This window comes from Urocampus carinirostris, chromosome 13 (assembly GCF_059441175.1).
Source record: "Urocampus carinirostris isolate Australia breed hairy pipefish chromosome 13, RoL_Ucar_1.0, whole genome shotgun sequence".
Classification (NCBI taxonomy): Eukaryota; Metazoa; Chordata; class Actinopteri; order Syngnathiformes; family Syngnathidae; genus Urocampus; species Urocampus carinirostris.
The window spans coordinates 22,870,328-22,890,883 of record NC_142361.1 but is presented as its reverse complement, the minus strand read 5'-3'; the positions used below and the strand labels follow the sequence as shown (position 1 = coordinate 22,890,883).

The following is a 20,556-nucleotide window of genomic DNA, read 5'->3' as shown; positions in this document are numbered from 1 at the left end:
TCATGCTTCGTCCTCCATGTTTTGTTCAGTTAGACTAACTGATAGAGCTAGTTCGGGTTCGTTGTGGTACTCATTCTGTCTACGTGTGGGAATTGTTCTTGTGGCATCTTACTTTCATGTTTTGTTCCGTTCGAGACAGAGAGTTTGATTTCCAACATATCTGGTGTCCTTCTTTTTAAGTTTCAATATGTTAGGGCTAGGAGGTGCATGAGAATGTACCCTGCGTCCTCTTACTTTTGCATTTTGTTTTGTTAAAACCTGTTGGTATTCAAATCCCATGTTGTGTTTTTTCATGTTTTGTCCAGTGTGAGCTAGTCTGTTTTCCAACATATGAGTCTTCTTCCTTCCATGTTTTGTTCATTAAGATCTCATCAGTCTTTCAACGTTATGTATTAGGGCGGATTTAGCTCAGGAGGTAGAGCGCTCGTCTTGGGATCAAGAGGTCGCAGGTTCTATTCCCGGCTCCTCCGTGTTATATATCGAAGTGTCCTTGGGCAAGACGCTGAATCCCTAATGCCCCCGATAAGCAGGTAGGCGCCTTGCATGGCTGACTCCCTATTGGTGTGTGTGTGTGTGTGTGTGTGTGTGTGTGTGTGTGTGTGTGAATGGGTAAAGCGCTTTGGGAGGTCTTCAGTGACTTGAACAGCGCTATATAAATGCAGATCATTTACCATTTATTAGGGATGAGTAATCGAGACTGTTCGAGTAGCTTTGATGTCTTTGAGTTCTGGAGATCATTGTTAATTTTGTTTAAGATACTCAATACAGATATAATTCTCAGTAGATATATCCTTTCGTATTCTTTTGTAAAATCCTATTTTTTGCAGGATTGTGACAGAAACGAGGTGGAAAATGAACCCACACCGGTTAACCACTCCACCTCGCCTCCGGCCCTCGACCATCGGGCTCGTTTCACTCCGATTATCATGAGAGCAGAAGAGCTTTCGTGCTAAGAAGATTCCGTGCGCCAATTGTCCCTGTATAATGAAGCATCCGAGCGCTACCAATTCACTTCACGGCACATAAGAAAGGATTAAAGCAGCGGGAACACTTAAAGGTATCAAAATACACTTGAAAGCATCACAGGGCAAGTACAAGCGTAATCTAGGGGAGCGAGAGAGTACCCGTGGAGTAGATGGCAACCCGATCGATGCCTCTGTCTTCTGCTTGGAGTTGTTGCAGGAAAACTCCCACGCAATCGCTCAGCGGCTTGAGAGTGAACTGGCAGCGTTCTCGCCGGGACGGCAGACTGACAGAGATGACGGGAAGCCCGTTCTGGTACACCACCGTCACCTCTAGATGGGGGGACAGAGGACAAACCAAGATTAATGAACTGCCAACAGAGGGCGCAATATAAGGCAAAAATGTACCTTGTGTATTATTTAACTCAAAATTCAGCTAAAATCCCAATCCAAGACGTACCCAAAGTACATTGAATTGTGTTCTAGAACCGGTAGGAGAATATGGACTGTTTTTGTCTCTTATGGTCTTAAGGTAAGACTTTGAAATTGTGTCCCAAACTGAAATAATCATTGCAATTTCTACTAACATCGACTTATGTGAGTCGAAACACACAGAAATAGAAGGTTTTTAACTTCGCCTGATTTTTTATTTTTTTTTGCAATTAAATGTCTGGAGATGAGTGAAGCATGGACATCTTAGCTGGAAAACATGTGAGACAATAGCTTGAAGCTTAACCTGGTACCTTTTCAAATTTGATAACAATCTTTGAAACTAAACATTGTATTTCATGCTTTTTTCTAATGGTAGGGTTAGATGTTTCCAAACGTGGCCATTTGGGGACAACCAGTTCACAGCCCCTAAAATCTTTGCATTTGTGTATTTTATTTGGGCCAATTCTTGGACATTGTGAAAGCGTTGTAAATGTGACTTCTCTTTTTAAAAGTCAATCCATGATCGAGCACAGTTGCACGTAATAATAGTGTGTAAAAGTGAATCACGATTGGCTTGGTGCAGGTTTATACATTTACACAGGTTGGAAATTGGGTGACAAATGTGTCAATCAACCTTTGAATGGGTCACTATAGGCTAAAGAGTTTTGAAGCTGAATTGGTCATGACTTTTTTTTTTCAATACAGGCCCTCATAAGTTGTTCCAAATTAAGGACCATGTAAAAAAAGCTTGCAATTGGCAATAAGTGGTGTCAATCAAAATGTCAGAGGCTAACAGCTATACCGGAAGTCATCTGACGTGTCTGTTTTTTTTTCTTTAAAGTGATGTTATGAAGTCAAACAAATTGATGAAGATGAAAATCGTCAAACGATGCAGGAATGCTTTTAGGCAGTTTATTTTTATCTATCGGCATTATCGTGTGTTTTGGTGTAAATATTTTACACGGTTGGATTCTTTGGACTTTTGTGAATGTAACCACACCATATTTGCAAGGAATCGTATCGTGTTCTGACTCCCAGGAGAGTTTACAGGTGAGCTATGCTGGTTTTATATTTTTCATGTATCTTGAATTCCAAGAGTTTAAGCTTTCCAATGATATGTGGCATGACGTCTTACAGTGACTGTTTTTTATTAATAGCGGGCCGTCAGAGCGTTAAGGGGTTAAGGAACCTTTTGGAGAATTCCAGTATATTGGTAAGCTCTACACTTAATCAATTTCACACAAATTAAGTAATAATTGAGAAAACTGGGGGAAAAAAATCTAAATATACTTAAAAGAGGAACATGGCTGCTTAAAAGGTTTTAGTCAAGTGACGGGTGATAGGTGAGCTCACCAGTGCCTCGACCATATTATGAAGAGGTAGAGAATAGACCAAGTTGTTCAAAGACTTCTCGAGAAAACCAAAATATAATCTAAAGAGGAACATAAAAGCTTAGAATTTTTCTGTAAGATGACTGGTGATGAAGGAGCTCTCTGTTGCCTCACGCAAATTACAGAGAAGAACAGAGGGACAGAATCAAATTGTGATACTAGTTCTACAGAAAAATATAATATATTCTAATGAGGAACAGAAATGGTTTTGAATCTTTAAAAACAAGTGTGTCGGGCGTCTGGTGATAAGTGAGCACTCAGTTGCCTTGTGCACATTATAAAGAGGTGTAGAGGAGACAAACCAAGCTGTGTTACTACTTTAAAAAAATCTCAATATATTTTGAAGAGGAACATAAATGATTGGAATTTTTCAGTCAGTTGACCGGTGGTGGGTGAGTTCTCCAGTGCCTTGTCCACATTGCAGAGAAGAAGAGTGGAGACACGAGCAAGTTGTGCTACTATTTCAATAAAAAATCTAAATATACCCTGGAAAGGAACATGGATGTTTACAATATTTTATAAAACGTTGTGTAGGGCAACTAGAGGTGGCGTGGCTTTCCTGTGCCTCACGCACATTATGGAAATGTGTAGAGTAGACATGACCCAATTGTACTTCTATAAAAAATGTGAATATATTCTAAAGAAGGACACAAATACTTCGCATCTTTCTGACAATTGTTTTGAGCTTTCCTTGCGCACATTACAGAGAGGTAGTGAGGTACAGGACCAAGTTGGGCTACTACTTTTATAGAAAATTAATATATATTTTAGTGAAGAACATAAACGCTTAGAATATTTGAAAGAAGTTGTCGCGACTGGTGATGGGTGAGATCTCCAGTGCCTAGCGCACGGTAAGGAGAGGTAGAAAATAGACGGGACCAAGTTGTTTTACTACTTCTATAGAAAATTAAAATATATTCTGAAGAAGAACATAAATGTTTCGAATCTTTCTAACAAGTAGTGTCGGGCAACTGATGATGGGCGAGTTCTCCAATGCCCCAAGCACATTATTAAGAGGTAAAGAGGAGATGTGACAAGGTTGTCCTACAATTTAAATGGGAAATCCAAGTATATTTTAAAGAGGAACATAATGCTTTTTTTTTTTTTTTTAAAGTAGTGTCAGCTGATTTATTATGAAAGCCTGGCCCCAATTGGCTAATTGTTTGGTGTCTTTTTTTCCCCTATTGGAACAATAACTATGACATAATATGAAATGAAATGATCTGCATTTATATAGCGCTTTTCAAGTCAATGACTTCCCAAAGCGCTTTACAGTGTGCTTCACATTTCCCAATAGCGGCCTTGTATTGCAGCCATGTAAGACGCTAACCTGCTTATTGGTGGTATTAGGGGTTCAGTGTCTTACCCAAGGACACTTCGACATGTAACATGGACAAGCCGGGATTCGAACTGGGATCCATTGATCCCAAGACGAGCGCTCTACCTCCTGAGCTATCATGCCGTTATCGGTCCTATAACCATCGGACCGATAATTACGCCAGCAAAAAAGTCATAAAGATTAAAGCCCGTCTTTACACTGCCAAGTCCGGAAAATCGATACATTGTAATAACGCTGACCTTTCCCTCTCTGAGCATTATGTCAATTTTACCAACGCCAAGTATTGACATTTTGTATTCCCATGGACAGGCTTAAAGACCCCAAAATGATGCCTTCGTGATTGGACTGAGAATTGTGCAACGGGCTGTAAAACTTAAACAAAGACCCTTACGCACTCCGAGGTTGATATAATGTAGACTTCCGGGTTACAATGTTTCATGTAACACAATGTGCAACGAGATAATTCTTTAAGGCATTTTGCAGACTTTACATCAACAACAAATTAGTCCACGTGCCCAAAAAGTTAGAAATTTGCGATGTTCATGCGTATGACTAGGAGAGTTAAGTCTCCGAGTCATATAATATGCCGTTCCGCTATTGTTTTGTGTCACGGATTTATGAAGATGCCAATATGCTATTGACTGAACTCCCTCCCACGATCCATTTTTCTCTTAGTTCGGTTTAGAATCTTTTGTAGCAAACTTGAATATGTTTACTGATGGGTCCCAGTAATGCTAAAGGGAGAAGAAAAAGATAACAGTATAAATAAAGTTGAGATGAGATATGAGATATACTGTACAGAGAAGGCACATGCATCTCAAATGCAAATCGGGGATACAATACTGTATTTTTGTACTGTATTTATTCTATACCAGCTCGGTGGCCTAGGGGGTAGGGCGCCCGCTGGTTCAAGACTCGGCCAAGTCATACCTAAGACTTACAACATTGGTACTAATTGCCTCCCTGCTTGGCGCTCGGGATTAGGGGTTGGAATTGGGAGGCTTGGTCACCTAATGACTCCCAACACATCAGTTGGGTTGAGAGAGGGGGCTGGGAATCCCCTCCTCTTTATCAATCTCCCAGAAAGAGTCAGGAATGTGTTTTTGACTCTAGCCACCTCCCACTAGGGGGATATGGCACCGGTATATATATAATTCATTCTATCTGGGTCCTAAGGCTTGCAGTGATGCTATAAGAAGAAAACATAATAACCATGGAAACAAAAGTTTCAATTATAAAGAAATAATAAGAAACCACATGAGACACTACCATTGCAAAGTTGCATGGGGGGAGGGATTTTTAAGGGTTATTGTTCTATCTTCGTTTTTCATTATTCATTATCCGTCAGTTCATAATACGCTACAAAGCCTATGAGCCGGGACACTTACTCTCAGCCAAAAGGCCAAGCTAAGGTCCTAGCCCTGAAGCCTTGTTGCGATCATTGCGAATGCACCGTTCCCGGAGGTACTGCAATACCGGGCCGATGCGTGGAGTGGACAGAGCAAGCTCTTATTCCATCTCCGGATTGCAAAAATCAGTACTCAGATCAACAAGGTTGCATGGCCGTAACCAATCAATGATCAGAACTATTGTTAACAATAAGGATCTGAATGAACAAGGAAAAATTTCAAGGGCATGACAATCCTCGCAAGTAGAAGTTTTGAAATCAGTTTCATTTTTAAGCCTCTGTTGCCGTGCGGTCCCCCTTATGCATCCAGCAGCCATTCCACTTTACAAGCTCGAGTCACGTAAAACCAAAGCTGAATAAAATGACCTTATTCTTTTATATTTACTTAATCATGCACATATATTACACATAAGTAATACTTACTAAATTACTATATTTTTTACATTTTTATGTTTTTACCTAGAGTAACGGGGTTCAGAACACGATAGTTAATAGGGTTCAATCCCCTGCCATAAAACAAGTTTACTTTATTCATATCTTTTCCTGGGAGTCTACAGTAAGTATGTCTACCAGAACCTTCACCATCCAGTTTACTCCATAGTGCTTCTTAATGACGGAGGTCAATGAACCCAACGTAATGGAGCTAAAGCAAGCTGCAGTGCCTCCTCTTTTCCAGACCACTGCAGTGAATCAGCACATCTTCGTCTGGCAGTGGCCCGTCCGGCTCATTTGGATCAAAACCAAATGCACAACATAACGTTCCCTCCATCTTTATCTTCCCCTGTGCTGCCATCATCGCTGAAGGTATCTCTTATCTCGCAGCTTTTCCAGCCGACTTTAAGATAAAATCTGCACTTTTTCACCTTCTGACTTTTCATTCCTCCTGACAATCATTGCCAGGTTTTGACAGAAGCTCCTCAAAGAGATTTCGTAATCACGGCTACTCTCTACGTGATGATTAAGGCTCAAATTTTGCTCTGGACAGGATCTGAGGTAAGGTGTACTCGTGTTGAGGAATAAAGAGAATGTGAGGTTCAAGGGAGAGCTGAATGTTGATGGGGGTTCTCACCTTCTGAAGAAGCTGGGGTACACAACATTCTCTGGCCAGGGGAGCTCCTCCATACCTGCAACATACAAAAGAGATATGGTTAGTACAAGATTGGGTGAACTTTTTAAGTCAGGGGGCCACATTGGGGTCACAGACTTTGGTCGAGAAGCTAGCCCACAAGGAAAAAAGATCAATTTGATTTTTTTTTTTTGTATATCCCGATACAATGTCCACAATCCGTTACCTCTGCAACACAGGTAGGCCGAACCAGTTTCTCTTATAATAAATATACATGCAGTCAATTGCATATACATGTTATATCCCCTCTTATATTTTTTCATAAGCAGACCATATCAAATTGGTTTTAAAACGCTTAGAATGAAAGAAAAGTGATATTTTATGTCCCCCTTTTAGCACAACCTTTTATAATTCTCTTTCAATATCTCAAAATGCAATAGAACTACTTTTTGCATGAAATTTGATCAATTATATGATGAATAAATTAAATGCACGATAAAACAAAATAGCAAGTACTGTATTCCTTGTTTATTGCAGTTAATGGGAAGCAGAACTCCCCTTAATATGCAAAAAATCCAAAGTACACCCCTATTTTAAATATAAACTCTGTCGGGCCCCCTTCAGAGCAATAGTTAAATACGAATAATGATTTTTAGGTGGAAAACAGTACAGCTTATTTTAAAGGCTGCTTCAGGGAAAAAAAAAAAAGGTGATCTGCTGGTCCCTACTTTCAGCAACAGTTGACCGGGGATAATGGATTGCAGCCGCACAGGTGCTTTTCATTTTAGGCGGAAAGAACAGAAAAAAAGCTGCCACGGTATAAATTTGTTCTCTCATCCTCTACCTGCCGAAATAGTCAACTGTAGATAATGAATTGCGGCCAAAACAGTGCATTTAATTTTAGGCGGGCAACAATGGCACTCCTGGGATAATGGATGACGGCAAAAGGGCTTTCATGCTCACAGCAATAGTTCGAGAATTGTAATGCGTTCAAAGCCCAAACACGCAGTCAGAACTTTGATTATTCAAAGAAAGGCCTCTGGCATCTGTATGTAGGTTTTTTTCTGGTTATGTTCCAGATGTTTGATGTCTAAATATTCTTTAACAAACGTTTTGTCGAATAACCTCAGTTGATAAACACTAACTGTATTTCTATAATTATTGGACTAAAGCTCAAAAAACTTGATTCACCTGAACACGTCTTCTGATATAGTTGCTCCCAAAAGTAGCTAAGTGACAGGAAGGACATTCCTGTGTTACGGTACTTCCTTTGCTCCTGGCTAAAATACCCCAAATATTTTTAAACTCGTTTTAAAAAGAGGGCGATAAGTACAAGTCAAAGGAGTTCTTTCACTGCACGAAAAAGAGAAACATGCAGCTACAAAGATGGCAATAACCCGAACCAAAAGACCCACTTCAGTAGTCTAAGTTAGTTTATTCGATGGCGCTAAGATTCTAATGAGAACAGATGGCAAGCCAAGTTAGTACTTTACTGCTAATCAGGTTGGTATAAATAAACGCATATCAGCAGTTTAGTACTTAACAGGAGACAAATTACAGTAAACCGCTAGAAAACTACGTCCCCGCCTTACACTGTTACTCTACTTCACTGGTTGCGAACCTTTGTCTCAGAGCCACAAAAGCAAAATATTTTGATTTTTGTGGGGAAAAGAGCCACATCATATATTTTGAGAAAATTCAACAAAAACGCTAAACCTGCTCTCCGGACTAAAGCTTATTCTTCAGCACATTTGTTTTACTGTGTGAAATTGAATGATTTGATCAAATCTATGAAATAATAATAATAACAATAATGCGAGAGCCTGTGTCCCATATAAATACACAGCTTAAAATGTGTCTCCCGCAGTTAAGGGTGTTAAGGCTCAATTGGACAATCATTTTTGTCCTAATTAATGGTTTCAAGGTGCGTTCTTTTGTATAAATGTCACAAAATTCCGCAAATTTTTGGTTTGAACAAATTTATTGACACTAAAAACAGAAAACAATCATGACAATCTCAACAGCAATTAAGCACATTCACAATATTATATTCCAATATTACGTTTTTAACAGCAAACACAAAGTGAGGTTTGAACAAACCTTCTCGAAAATCAAACATATTCACAATTTCATTATATAACATCTTTGTTAGTGTCAATAGATCCGTCCAGGCCAAAGTCGATTGTCCTCGGTCTGAACAAATCCACAAATGAGGATCCCGACATATTTACCTTCAGTGCAAACAGCTCAGGGCAAGAGACAGGAGTGAGTGCTTGCACTCTTTGCTTAGCTCCACCCATCCCTACCACTCACCCAATCAAATTGCTCTAGGTCTAGTCATGTGGCTTTTCATCATAAAGTGTCTAAATAATGAACTTGTAACGATTAATCCATATGTAGGATTCCATAGCGATATACAGCGAAAACGAGTTTTTTGGGTGTGACGTCTTGACTGTAAACCATAGTTAAAAATGTGCCCTTTATATACTGGACAGTACCATCACTGATCCGTCACTCACTCAAATTTCGACTGATATGGAGAAAATCTAAGCAGCACGGCACCGCAGTGGGTAGCCCATGTGCGGCACAGTTCTGAGGTCATGAGATTGAGCCTGTGTGGAGTTTGCATGTTCTCCCCGTGCTTGCCCGGAATTTCCTCCGGGCTACAAAAAAATGAATGTCAGGTAAATTGGCGGGTCCAAATTGTCCCTAGGTGTGAATAAGCGAGTGAGTTGTCTGTCTCTGTGAGTTTTGCGAATGGCTGGTGACCAGTTCAGGGTGTCCCCTGCCCACCGGGTATAGCTGGGATGGGCTCCAGCACCACTGCGACACTACTGAGGATAATGGATGGACGGAGAAAATCTCCATGGCAGCAATTTTGTCTCCGAGCCATACGTACTCATGAAAAGAGCCATATATGGCTTGCAAGCCATAGGTTCCCAAACCACTGCTTTACAGTGTGGAATGCAATGTTTCTTTGGCCCCTCTATAAGCATTTTCCCCATGATAAAACATATTTTTGTGTGCTCAAAAGCTTGAGGAGTTATTTTTCCAAGATGCCTATCTGCTCGTGGTTGACCTTATCAAAAACTCTGGTCTGCTATTAATTTGCGTCAAGGCATCATAAAAATACCGACATGTGATTGGCCGAACTTGCCCTCACAGTGCTTTCTCTTGATTCATTTCAGAATCTCGTGTGCTTTGTAAAGACTTTTCAAGCATTTATGACAATGTTATATTTTTGGGACTTTATTTATGTTACTATGGTTCTTAAGGCTTGCAGTGATACTAAAAGGAGAAGTGAAAACATGATAAACATGGAAACGAAGCTTGCCTTGAACAAGATAATAAGAAGGCAGCGCGGGGGCTGGGGGCTTCATGTGCAACCCTACGGTGCAGGTTCAATACCAGCTACCTGACCTTCTTGTGTGGGGTTTGCATGTTCTCCCTGTTCCTGCGTGGGTTCTCTCCGGGCACTTCGGTTTTCTCCCACATTCCAAGGTTAATCGGCTGGCTTAATTTTTAACCTATGTATTAATGAGCAAGTGGGTTTTCTGTCTCTATGTGCCCTGCGACTGGCTGTTCAGGGTGTCCCCTGACCACTGCCGAAAATAGCTGGGATGGCCTCGAACACACATTACGTTACCAATCGACGATCAGGACAGTTATTTAGTCCAGGTAAATCAATTTTCAATCTGCTGTCTCCTCCCCCCTTTAGCATTTATCTGCTACTCCACTGGACCAGCTCATATCGCATCACTCCAAAGGTAGATATGTCATTTTTCCTTCACATGTAGAATTAATTACGTTATTTAATTATGTTTACATCTCTAACACGTAAGTAATAGTTACAATATGTTTTTATGTTGGGTACAGGGGGTTCAGGAGGCAAATGTATTAGTTCGAAAAAAATCCCATAATTCATTGAGAATAATGACTCCCAAATAAATTTCCATCTTTTGTTCATATCCATGAATTTACACACATTAGCAATCTCTAAACACACCCGATGAATAACATAATTGATTTCATTGATCCCCCTCACTCCTTGTATGTTAATCAAGCTAAGCATTACTTGCAGAAAAAAAAGACTGCAGTGGCTGACAAAGCAGGCGGCCTACATATTTGCTTCAGTTGCGTCGGGAATGGAAAAGGGGGGGGGGGGTGGTTGTGCACGACTGGGGGAAACCCTTTTCATTTCTGCTGCAAAAAGCGGGAGGGTCTGTACGAGCAGCATGTTTACAATCATGCTCAGCTCGTGACAATCTTTATCCGTGACGTTTATGGCTTAAAACCGGAGGATGCGTCCTTATAAGCTCTAAAAAAATGAACCAAATGGAATAGAAGTACAGTGTTTTCCAGACAACAAGGTGCACCTGAAAACCCAAATTTGCCGGAAATTTGAACGTGTGCCTTATACAGTATATCAGTGCGCTGTACACCTTATAGACCAGAAATGATTTTAAATATTATTGAAAATTGATTATTACAATTAAATGCTACTAACATACAATAACCATCAAATCTATTTTAATGGTGAATCCAGATTTAATAAGCATAATTTATGTTCTAAAAAAAAAAGTTTTTTTTTTTTTTTTTTTTTTACAACTTTTCTGGATGCAAATTCATACTTATTTTCTAAATCGTTTTTTCATTGTTTTCTTTTTTTATATAGCCCTTGAAACACGAACTAAACAGAATATATTTATTTCCTATTTCTGCTTGTCGACTTACTCGGGTTTTGAGATAAAAGTATGCCTGCTAAAAGTTGAATGTCACTGACGAGTAGCCCATCAAAGGGGGCTTTTTAATTTTTGGATCGAGATTAAATCAAATGTTCATATTACATTTTTAGATTGCCCCCCAATTATATTTACATTTTTTTTCAAACTGAAATTGTCTTTATTTATTTATTTACTGTAGGCCCAGGAGTAATAACTCAACAGAATATATGTTTACCATATATATTTATCATTGGCTAACAAGGGGTTTCGAAAACAACAAACAGTTTTTTGATGTAGATTTTTTTTCAACATTATTTTATGTATGTATTTACTTATTTATATAGTTGCAAAAACGTGAACCAAACGGAACATACGCATGTCATTTGTCATGCTTTTGAGACAAACTTATATGTGGCCAAAAAAATGCCGGTTAAAAAAATGAAACGCCACAGACAAAACGACCACGAGACGGTGCACTAACTATTAAGGATTCACCAAAATGAAAATGTGGATTCCGAACCGAAAATGTTTGGCCGAAAAAACAAACCTGACAATATCTGGAATGGCTCACATACCGTTCTACAATGTGGTTATGTGCAACTTATTTAAATACAAAATAAACTGGTGTGGTTTATAATCTGGTGCGCCTTACAGGGAGTGCAGAATTATTAGGCAAGTTGTATTTTTGAGGATTAATTTTATTATTGAACAACAACCATGTTCTTAATGAACCCAAAAGTCTCATTAATATCAAAGCTGAATATTTTGGAAGTTGGAGTGGGGCTTTTTTAGTTTTAGCTATTTTAGGAGGATATCTGTGTGTGCAGGTGACTATTACTGTGCATAATTATTAGGCAACTTAACAAAAAACAAATGTATACCCATTTCAATTATTTATTTTCATCAGGGAAACCAATATAACAGCTCAACATTCACAAATATACATTTCTGACATTCAAAAACAAAACAAAAACAAATCAGTGACCAATATAGCCACCTTTCTTTGCAAGGACACTCAAAAGCCTGCCATCCATGGATTCTGTCAGTGCTTTGATCTGTTCACGATCAACATTGCGTGCAGCAGCAACCACAGCCTCCCAGACACTGTTCAGAGAGGTCTACTGTTTTCCCTCCTTGTAAATCTCACATTTGATGAGGGACCACAGGTTCTCTATGGGGTTCAGATCAGGTGAACAAGGAGGCCATGTCATTAGTTTTTCTTCTTTTAGACCCTTTCTTGCCAGCCACGCTGTGGAGTACTTGGATGCGTGTGATGGAGCGTTGTCCTGCATGAAAATCATGTTTTTCTTGAAGGATGCGGACTTCTTCCTGTACCACTGCTTGAAGAAGGTGTCTTCCAGAAACTGGCAGTAGGACTGGGAGTTGAGCTTGAGTCCATCCTCAACCCGAAAAGGCCCCACAAGCTCATCTTTGATGATACCAGCCCATACCAGTACCCCACCTCCACCTTGCTGGCGTCTGAGGCGGACTGGAGCTCTCTGCCCTTTACCGATCCAGCCACGGGCCCATCCATCTGGCCCATCAAGACTCACTCTCATTTCATCAGTCCATAAAACCTTAGAAAAATCCGTCTTGAGATTTTTCTTGGCCCAGTCTTGACGTTTCAGCTTGTGTGTCTTGTTCAGTGGTGGTCGTTTTTCAGCCTTTCTTACCTTGGCCATGTCTCTGAGTATTGCACACCTTGTGCTTTTGGGCACTCCAGTGATGTTGCAGCTCTGAAATATGGCAAAACTGGTGGCAAGTGGCATCTTGGCAGCTGTACGCTTGACTTTTCTCAGTTCACGGGCAGTTATTTTGCGCCTTGGTTTTTCTACACGCTTCTTGCGACCCTGTTGACTATTTTGAAAGTAACGCTTGATTGTTCGATGATCACGCTTCAGAAGCTTGGCAATTTTAAGAGTGCTGCATCCCTCTGCAAGATATCTCACTATTTTTTACTTTTCAGAGCCTGTCAAGTCCCTCTTCTGACCCATTTTGCCAAAGGAAAGGAAGTTGCCTAATAATTATGCACACCTGATATAGGGTGTTGATGTCATTAGACCACACCCCTTCTCATTACAGAGATGCACATCACCTGATATGCTTAATTGGTAGTAGGCTTTCGAGCCTATACAGCTTGGAGTAAGACAACATGCATAAAGAGGATGATGTGGTCAAAATACTCATTTGCCTAATAATTCTGCACTCCCTGTATATACAAGACATAAACCTCCAATGTTCAAGTTGTTTATTTCTTGTCAGAATTTATCATTCCCAGAGGCGAGACAACCTGCTGTCCCCAAGGTAAAGCAAAGCAGTGAGCTGTGGGTGATTAAACGTCTCGACCGTCTATGGAAGTGTCCGATTGCCAATCACGGCATCCCCATGGCGTTTCATACGGACAGACGGAGATTTTTGTCAGCTGTAAACAGTAACGGTACTGACAGCACCGAGTTGATGGGATGAACAAAGGGGGGAGTTGCAGCTCAACTGAATTTATTTTCTATCATTCGTTCTTTTGAGGTCACCGGGGAACTGGCGTTGATCCCAGCTGACTTAAGGCAAGAGATGGATGAAGCCTGAACTGGTTGCCAGTCAACAAGGTACATAAAACAGCTAGTCGTGCCTGTTATTCCTCAATGCATGAAAAACAAAAATTCAGTGAGACATTTAAAGATGGGGTGCGTGTTTTAATATTTTCTCTACTAAGTATTTGTTAATAATGCCCTACTGAGTTCAAAGATCCTTTATATATTTTTTTCCATTGCGTCTATCTTCTTCTATCTTACATTTGTCATCTGTGTTCCGGTCATGGAGCGCATTACGCTAGAGGAAAGACGGCAGGAAGGGATGAGGGGAGATTGATTGATGAGTGATTTTAAAGTATGCTCGCGGTGAAAATGGTGAAAGTAAGAAAGACTTTTTCAAATACCGTCCAAACGCCAAACCAAACCCCAAAAAGGATGAAAGATTTTACATACAGTACTTGCACACGCCACAAAAGGAAGAAACAGCAGAAGCTGATTTCAGCCAGAAGATGGCGTCAACAAGTCGAATATTTTAAAGTTAAGGAAACCACTTTTAATGAATGAATACATAATTCATAAATAAGCATGTGGGTAGACAGATATAATCTAAACAATAAATTAAGAAAATGAAATATACCTTAAAACAAAAATTAAGAAACAAACCATTGAGAAAACTAAAGTTGAAAAACAAACAAAACAAAAATTGGGGATGCTTGTTACCTTTTTTCTGACTGATATTAACACAAAAACCTTGAGTAGTCATTGATAAAGTTATCACATACCCATTTCATCAGTACCTGAAATATACTTCCGCTTGCAAAAAAATTATAATTTTAAAGAAATATTAATTTTCAGAATTCAATTATTGTTTTCTTGAGTTTTCATTTATTTCATAGTATATATATATATATATATATATATATATATATATATATATAAATTAACATTCCTGGTTGTTAAATACCTGCTAGAATGTCGCCAATACAGGTATCGAGTACTGATACCTTCATAAGGCTGGTATCAGCATAGATACTGAGAGTGACATGTTGGGCAAACAATCTCCCACATTTTTTTCAATTAGATTTTTTACTGATTGAGATTGGATTTTAATTACTATTTTTTTAGATTATTTTTTTAAAAATGTTTTAATATCGTATTTTACTCTGCACTTTTGATTGTCCTTAATTTTAAGGTGTCTTTGGTTCTTAAAAATGCTGATATATAAAAAAAAACGTATAACGGCATAATTTCTGGACAAATTTCAAAACTTATGACCTATGCTTTCTTTTATTGATGTTATCTATGTTTTGTGTATTGATACCCAATGCTAACTCTACTGCACCCTGGCCATTCGGGAAGGGGGATTACCACTTGTGAGGCCCCTTCGTAAGGTTTCTTACTTTCCCCTGTGTCGAAATTTTGAGTTTTTCCTTGCCCGCATGTTGGTGAAAGATCAGGGAATGGTGTTATTTTAACCTGTGCACTCCACTCAAAAACTGAGTTGCTTGTATTATTCTCAGGGTGTTTTATGTACCGTATTTATTCAGGCTTTTATGCGCATTGTTTTTACCTAAAAGATAACTCAAAAGTTTTGGTGCGCGCTATAGACCAGGTTTTACGCTAGTATATCACAATATTCGCGCAGCGATCAATCAGTCTATAAATATTGCTCACCACATACGCAAAACATTAAATGCAACAGGGATTCAAAATTAGCCGTGCACGTTATACACAAATAAATGTGGTAATTATCTTTCCGATGACTAAAAGGTTACCACACAAAGAAAACTTGTGTCCTGTACTGATTGCTGTCCCGCGGTATCATGGGAGCTCTGTCTAGTGATATGACTGCAGATCAGATGACAAGCTGAAAACATTTTAGAAATTATTTTGAATTGGCCCAGACGCCGAACCAAGTTTTTATCTGGAAAAAAAAAATTGCGACGGAGCAACTTCAAGATTAAATAAGATTAAGATTAAATTGCACGACGCAGAACTTTTGTTTACAAGGGTACCACTATGCACTTTATGACTTATGTGTCGACACTGTCTATTTATGTGTCGCACTGTCTACTTGTGTGTCTTAGTTTAGTGTGTCCAGGCATAGTGTTTTTTTGTCTTCACTGAGGGCTGAGAGATGTTGTTTTAATTTTATGTTTATGCTGCAGAATTGACACAAGCTGACTTTGACTTAATACAGTAGTTTGTAAAGACTGTGTATGCACTGGAAATATTTAGCATATTTACCATCATTTAGGGACCAATAGACCTTATTAGGACATTTTGATGGACCTCATGTGGCCACATACCTTCTTTTTAAGGTTAAAATCTAGATTTAGAGTTAAGATTTGAGTTAGATTAGTCTGGTTAAGAAAAACCGAATGTGCTATTTGTGTCTCATATTTGAGACCTTCTGTGGAAAATTTAGGATTTTTACTCTAATTTCGGGACCGATAATCCTTTTTATCACATTAGGGTGGTCCAAATGGTAGAAAAACAATCATTTTGGGGATCTTTTTTCAGGATCTTTACCTTTATTGTCAGGAATAATAGTCCTTTGTAGAACATTTTGGTGGTCCTAATGTGGCTAAGTCCTTTTTAGGGTTAGAATTAAAGTTTGAGTTAGACATTGTTTAGGTTTAGGTTAAGAAAGATAGATCTTTAATGTCCCAAGCAGAAACTTGTTTTTACAGACACTGCCTGGTAAACATAAAACAAGGGTTAAGTTATATGATTTTTTCAGGACCGATACAGATTATTAGTATTAAGAGGAGGCTGATACAGTAACAGTAAAAAAATTTCAACACAACATGACTAATCTTTCACATCTTTTCACATGACTAATAAGTTTGGTATTCCTCACAAGCCACACAACACATTAGGTTTCAATGTGTCTTACTTTGCAAAACACTTAATCAGGGAGTCAGATTTAAATTCAATTCAAACATTTGTTTACCAGGGAAATCCAGTAAGATCAGTGTATCGTTCAAAATGGTACAGCAATCAGTGAACAAATGCGTAAAATAAAAATGCATTAAAACAAGGCTACTAAAGTCGGTATATAAAGCCTACTGTGTACAACTAGTCGTGACCGTGAATATTATAGCGTTTAGCTACATTGGGTCGCCTCCCGAGTTAGAGACATTTGCATGAATGTCTTAATTCACTCATTATTTAGACAACGGTCTCTTTGTTTTAATCAACGCAATCAATATTTCTTAATAAACACATTATACAGACTACGACCGCAACACTCTTTCTATCGGAAGCGCAGCGCTGAGATTCGGCAGGGGAGTCAGAATTAGGCCAACCCTAGTGTAGCCTGCATCCGCAAGTGCGTCACTGCACCTAAACATTTTCTCGACATTTCAGTCAAGGGTAGTCACAAAGGGGGATGGAGATAAAAAAGAGGCTGATTACGAAAGCGAAAAATATTTGCGACAACCCTAACTCTCGCTCTAGTCTGTGACTGATAACAGTGCTGAGAGGGGAGCTTCCTTTCAGTGGCTTCACCCCCGGTCGCTTATCCAATCATAAGGCGATATCCGTCAAATTCCCTAATATCGGTGCCGATAATCGGCCTGCCCGATAATCGGTCGACCACTAGTCAGTATAAGGCAATCAATCGTTTTTAATGGTTAAGTTTAGGAGCTATCAAATATATGACATAAAACGAATGTCTCAAAAACAAGACTGATCACTCACTGATGAGTCTTGTGTTAGAACCATTCAAAAATGTACCATCAACTAATAGACCTTATTAGGACATTTTATGTCCCAATTTTTACTATATCTAAAGGGACCAATAGTTGTATTTTGACATTCCCTGATGTGGCTAGATACTGAGTTAAAATGTGGTTTTTGAATGAGACTTTAGTTATGTTCAAGACAAGAATTAGGCGTAGGTAATCATTTTAAATGGTTATGGTTAGGAACTAGGAAATACAGTACATGTCAATGGAATGTCTTAAAAAACGAATGTGTGTGTGTGTGCACTCGTATTCGTCTTGGGACCTTTTTCAAGGTTTTAACTAATCTTGCGGGACTTAAAATTATGTGCTTAGTGTGACATCTTGTGTTTGAACCATTCAGGAATTTTATCACCAACAAATATACCCTATTGAGTCATTTTCTGTTAACACCATTCTCAGAAGTTTTAACGTCGTTATGGGGACCAAACATCCTTGTTATAACCTTTCGTGTGAGGACCAATTTTAGCAATTGTATTAGGACATTTTGTTGGTTGTACTGATAGGAGAACAATGTGTGAACGATTTCATATTTGAGAGATCCTTAGGACAATTTTCTGGATTCTTTCAAGATCTCAACTATTATATAAATAGCATTCAGTGTGCAGTTGAGACCTTCTTGACACCATTTTGTTTTTCATATCCTCGTTGAGATCCGAAAAAAACTTCAACGCTGCGTGTGCAGGTACTCACACTTGAGACCAGCTCAGGTATATATTTAGGATTTTTCGGGCTCTTAACCAGGGTTTAAAAGACGTGTGTATGTACATTTTTTTTTACTCTTTAGGACCAGCTTGAATATTTTGCAGGATCTCAACAAGGATAGAAAAACAAAACTACGTAAGCGTTCCCATCTGCGCCGAGAGGTGGCGAGCGTATTTGCGCACCTGTCTGTTTGGCAGCCTGTTTGACAGCAGCAGTTGCCGAAGGTCTGAGCAAAGCAAAACCTCCGGTCGCCCCTCTGAGATGCCGCGTGAAATATTTAAGAGCCGAGCTGCAGTCAATAGCACAGCAACCTTGGAGTCAATGTCGTGCGGATAAAAGAGTGGCACAAAGACGGGAAGTGAGTGCAAACAGGGGGATGGACGATCTAAAAGGGAGAATGAATAGAGAGAAAAAGAAAGATGAGAGTAAAAGGAGTGTGCTTGCGTTTGAAGCCATGTGCTGCAGCACACAAACGTGACTCCCCTTTTACGCTGTGGAGGGAGTAGCAGCAAAGTGAGGGAGCCTGAGGTGGCTGATCACTGCAGTAGAGGAATTCCTGGTCTTGAAAGCGGGGTTGCCCCTTGCTTTCCCCCTCCTCTCGCCTTCTCCCCCTCCTCTGGTGTCTCCTGATCTCGCCTTCTCCCCCTTCGCTCATCTGCACTGCGCTTTACCTTGCACTGCATTTTGCTGTACTTCCCCACACTTATCAATGGTGTACAGTTCCTTGCCCTATATCTTAGTGCTTCACAAGTTGAGAAGGCTGCGTTGGGTATGAAGCTTCGTATTGTTAACTCAAAAATTGATATTAACTCGTATGTTTTCGTACAACAAATACAATAACCACTCAGACTAGACCTGGGGTCCGCAACCTATTTGAATTTAAAAGCTACGTTTTTGTATTAGTGGCAAGGGCTACCACTTTTTCTAAAATGGCAACTACTATCACTGTACTATGATTTAACAATGGTACTATGCTCTTACCGTGTTGGAATTATTAGCTGTAGGGTTAAAATAAGCACAGTTAACCACTCAAACGTCATTTTTGAAGACACTAATCATAATGATGATTTCTCATACCAGTTAGAAATCAGACTACCTAGAAAATCACTATGACCCATGACTTGTGAGCTGTTTTCAAAACCAACCACGGGCTGTGAAGGTACTTGTAGAGGGCTACCACATTGGAGACCGCTGGACTAGAGAATGGGACCAAATCGATTCATCAGCCGATCACGAACCTTCAATCAAATCAAAATAATTTGCCAAATTCTTTGTGATATTTAATAGAAAAGTCTTACAACAGTTTTTCAGTAATTGGCGACGAAAAAGCACCTTGAACACACTATTTTGCTTATGTAGCCGTAGCAACTAGCACAAGCCACATAACACACAAAAAAAAAACATTTTCATTTTTGACCTTTACAATAAAATCACCCTTTTCACGTTTCAAATATCTTTCCATCTATCTGTCTACCTTAGTCATAACCCTCAAGAGGGGTGACCGACAGCTAGACAAACACATAAAATAACAAAGAAAATAAAAGGGAAAAAATAGCAAAAAAACACACATAAAAATGTTTGGACCATAGCCAAACCAAATGCCCAAACACCCAAACAAGTTAGGCACCTCGGCACCTAAGTTGGTCATGCTTTCGTCCCTCCAGATGAAACGGGACACAAGAAAGCGGCCATGTCACTCGGGTCAGGGTGACACAAATCACTCTTTTGTTCAACAGCAGGGCCCGACAGCTTTCACCGGTTTACCCCTGCCGCATCATACAGGTGCCCTGCCCATCCCTTAGAACGCGCCCAAACATCCCACTATCGTTTCACAACATTCCAAATATCAATAAACAGTAAGTAATTGGAGGTTATCGGACTCAAACTTATCTTTGCTCCTGCAGTATTACTTGAATTTTTACAATCGATTTCATAACCAATCGTTACTCGTTATTAAGTTATTTTTTTGTCTACGTGTGCAATAGTGTTACACAATGAATATGTTTACTTGTGCACATTATTGCATACTCGCAGTTTCCGTTATCTGGGATATTTTTGAGCCGCTAAGCACTATGGGACTTGTAGTAGACGGACGATTGATATATTCAAACTCTGGCTTACATGCTAAAAAAGCCTCATATGTATTTGTTAATTTACCCGGGATATTTCTGTTTTATTTACTGCCCTTAGGGTGAAAATGCCACAGATGTACCTATATAGTATATATTGTATTCCACAGTTATATCCATCTA

The 20,556-nt window shown here is 39.4% G+C and overlaps 1 protein-coding gene, 1 long non-coding RNA gene and 1 pseudogene across 3 annotated transcripts in view; 1 reads left to right on the top strand and 2 right to left on the bottom strand.

Moving 5' to 3' along the window:
• The window catches only part of mcu (mitochondrial calcium uniporter), a 96,278-nt gene that overhangs the window by 8,428 nt on the left and 67,294 nt on the right, over positions 1-20,556 (bottom strand). The window contains exons 3-4 of the mRNA XM_088351532.1: positions 6,602-6,656; positions 1,125-1,295 (exon numbers count right to left, since the gene is read on the bottom strand). Of these exons, the coding sequence (XP_088207658.1) occupies positions 1,125-1,295; positions 6,602-6,656 (226 nt within the window). The remainder of the gene's footprint in view (positions 1-1,124; positions 1,296-6,601; positions 6,657-20,556) is intronic.
• LOC148354106 (uncharacterized) lies at positions 1,469-20,165 on the top strand. 2 transcript variants are annotated; one of them, XR_015852496.1, is made up of 9 exons: positions 1,469-1,494; positions 2,407-2,444; positions 2,552-2,607; positions 6,209-6,336; positions 6,433-6,525; positions 10,317-10,365; positions 13,585-13,759; positions 13,846-13,925; positions 19,969-20,165. It is a non-coding gene; the product is annotated as an uncharacterized LOC148354106 (long non-coding RNA). The 2 variants fall into 2 exon arrangements; XR_015852495.1 differs by lacking the exon at positions 19,969-20,165 and having other exon boundaries at positions 13,846-14,225.
• LOC148354107 (U2 spliceosomal RNA) lies at positions 5,574-5,663 on the bottom strand (annotated as a pseudogene).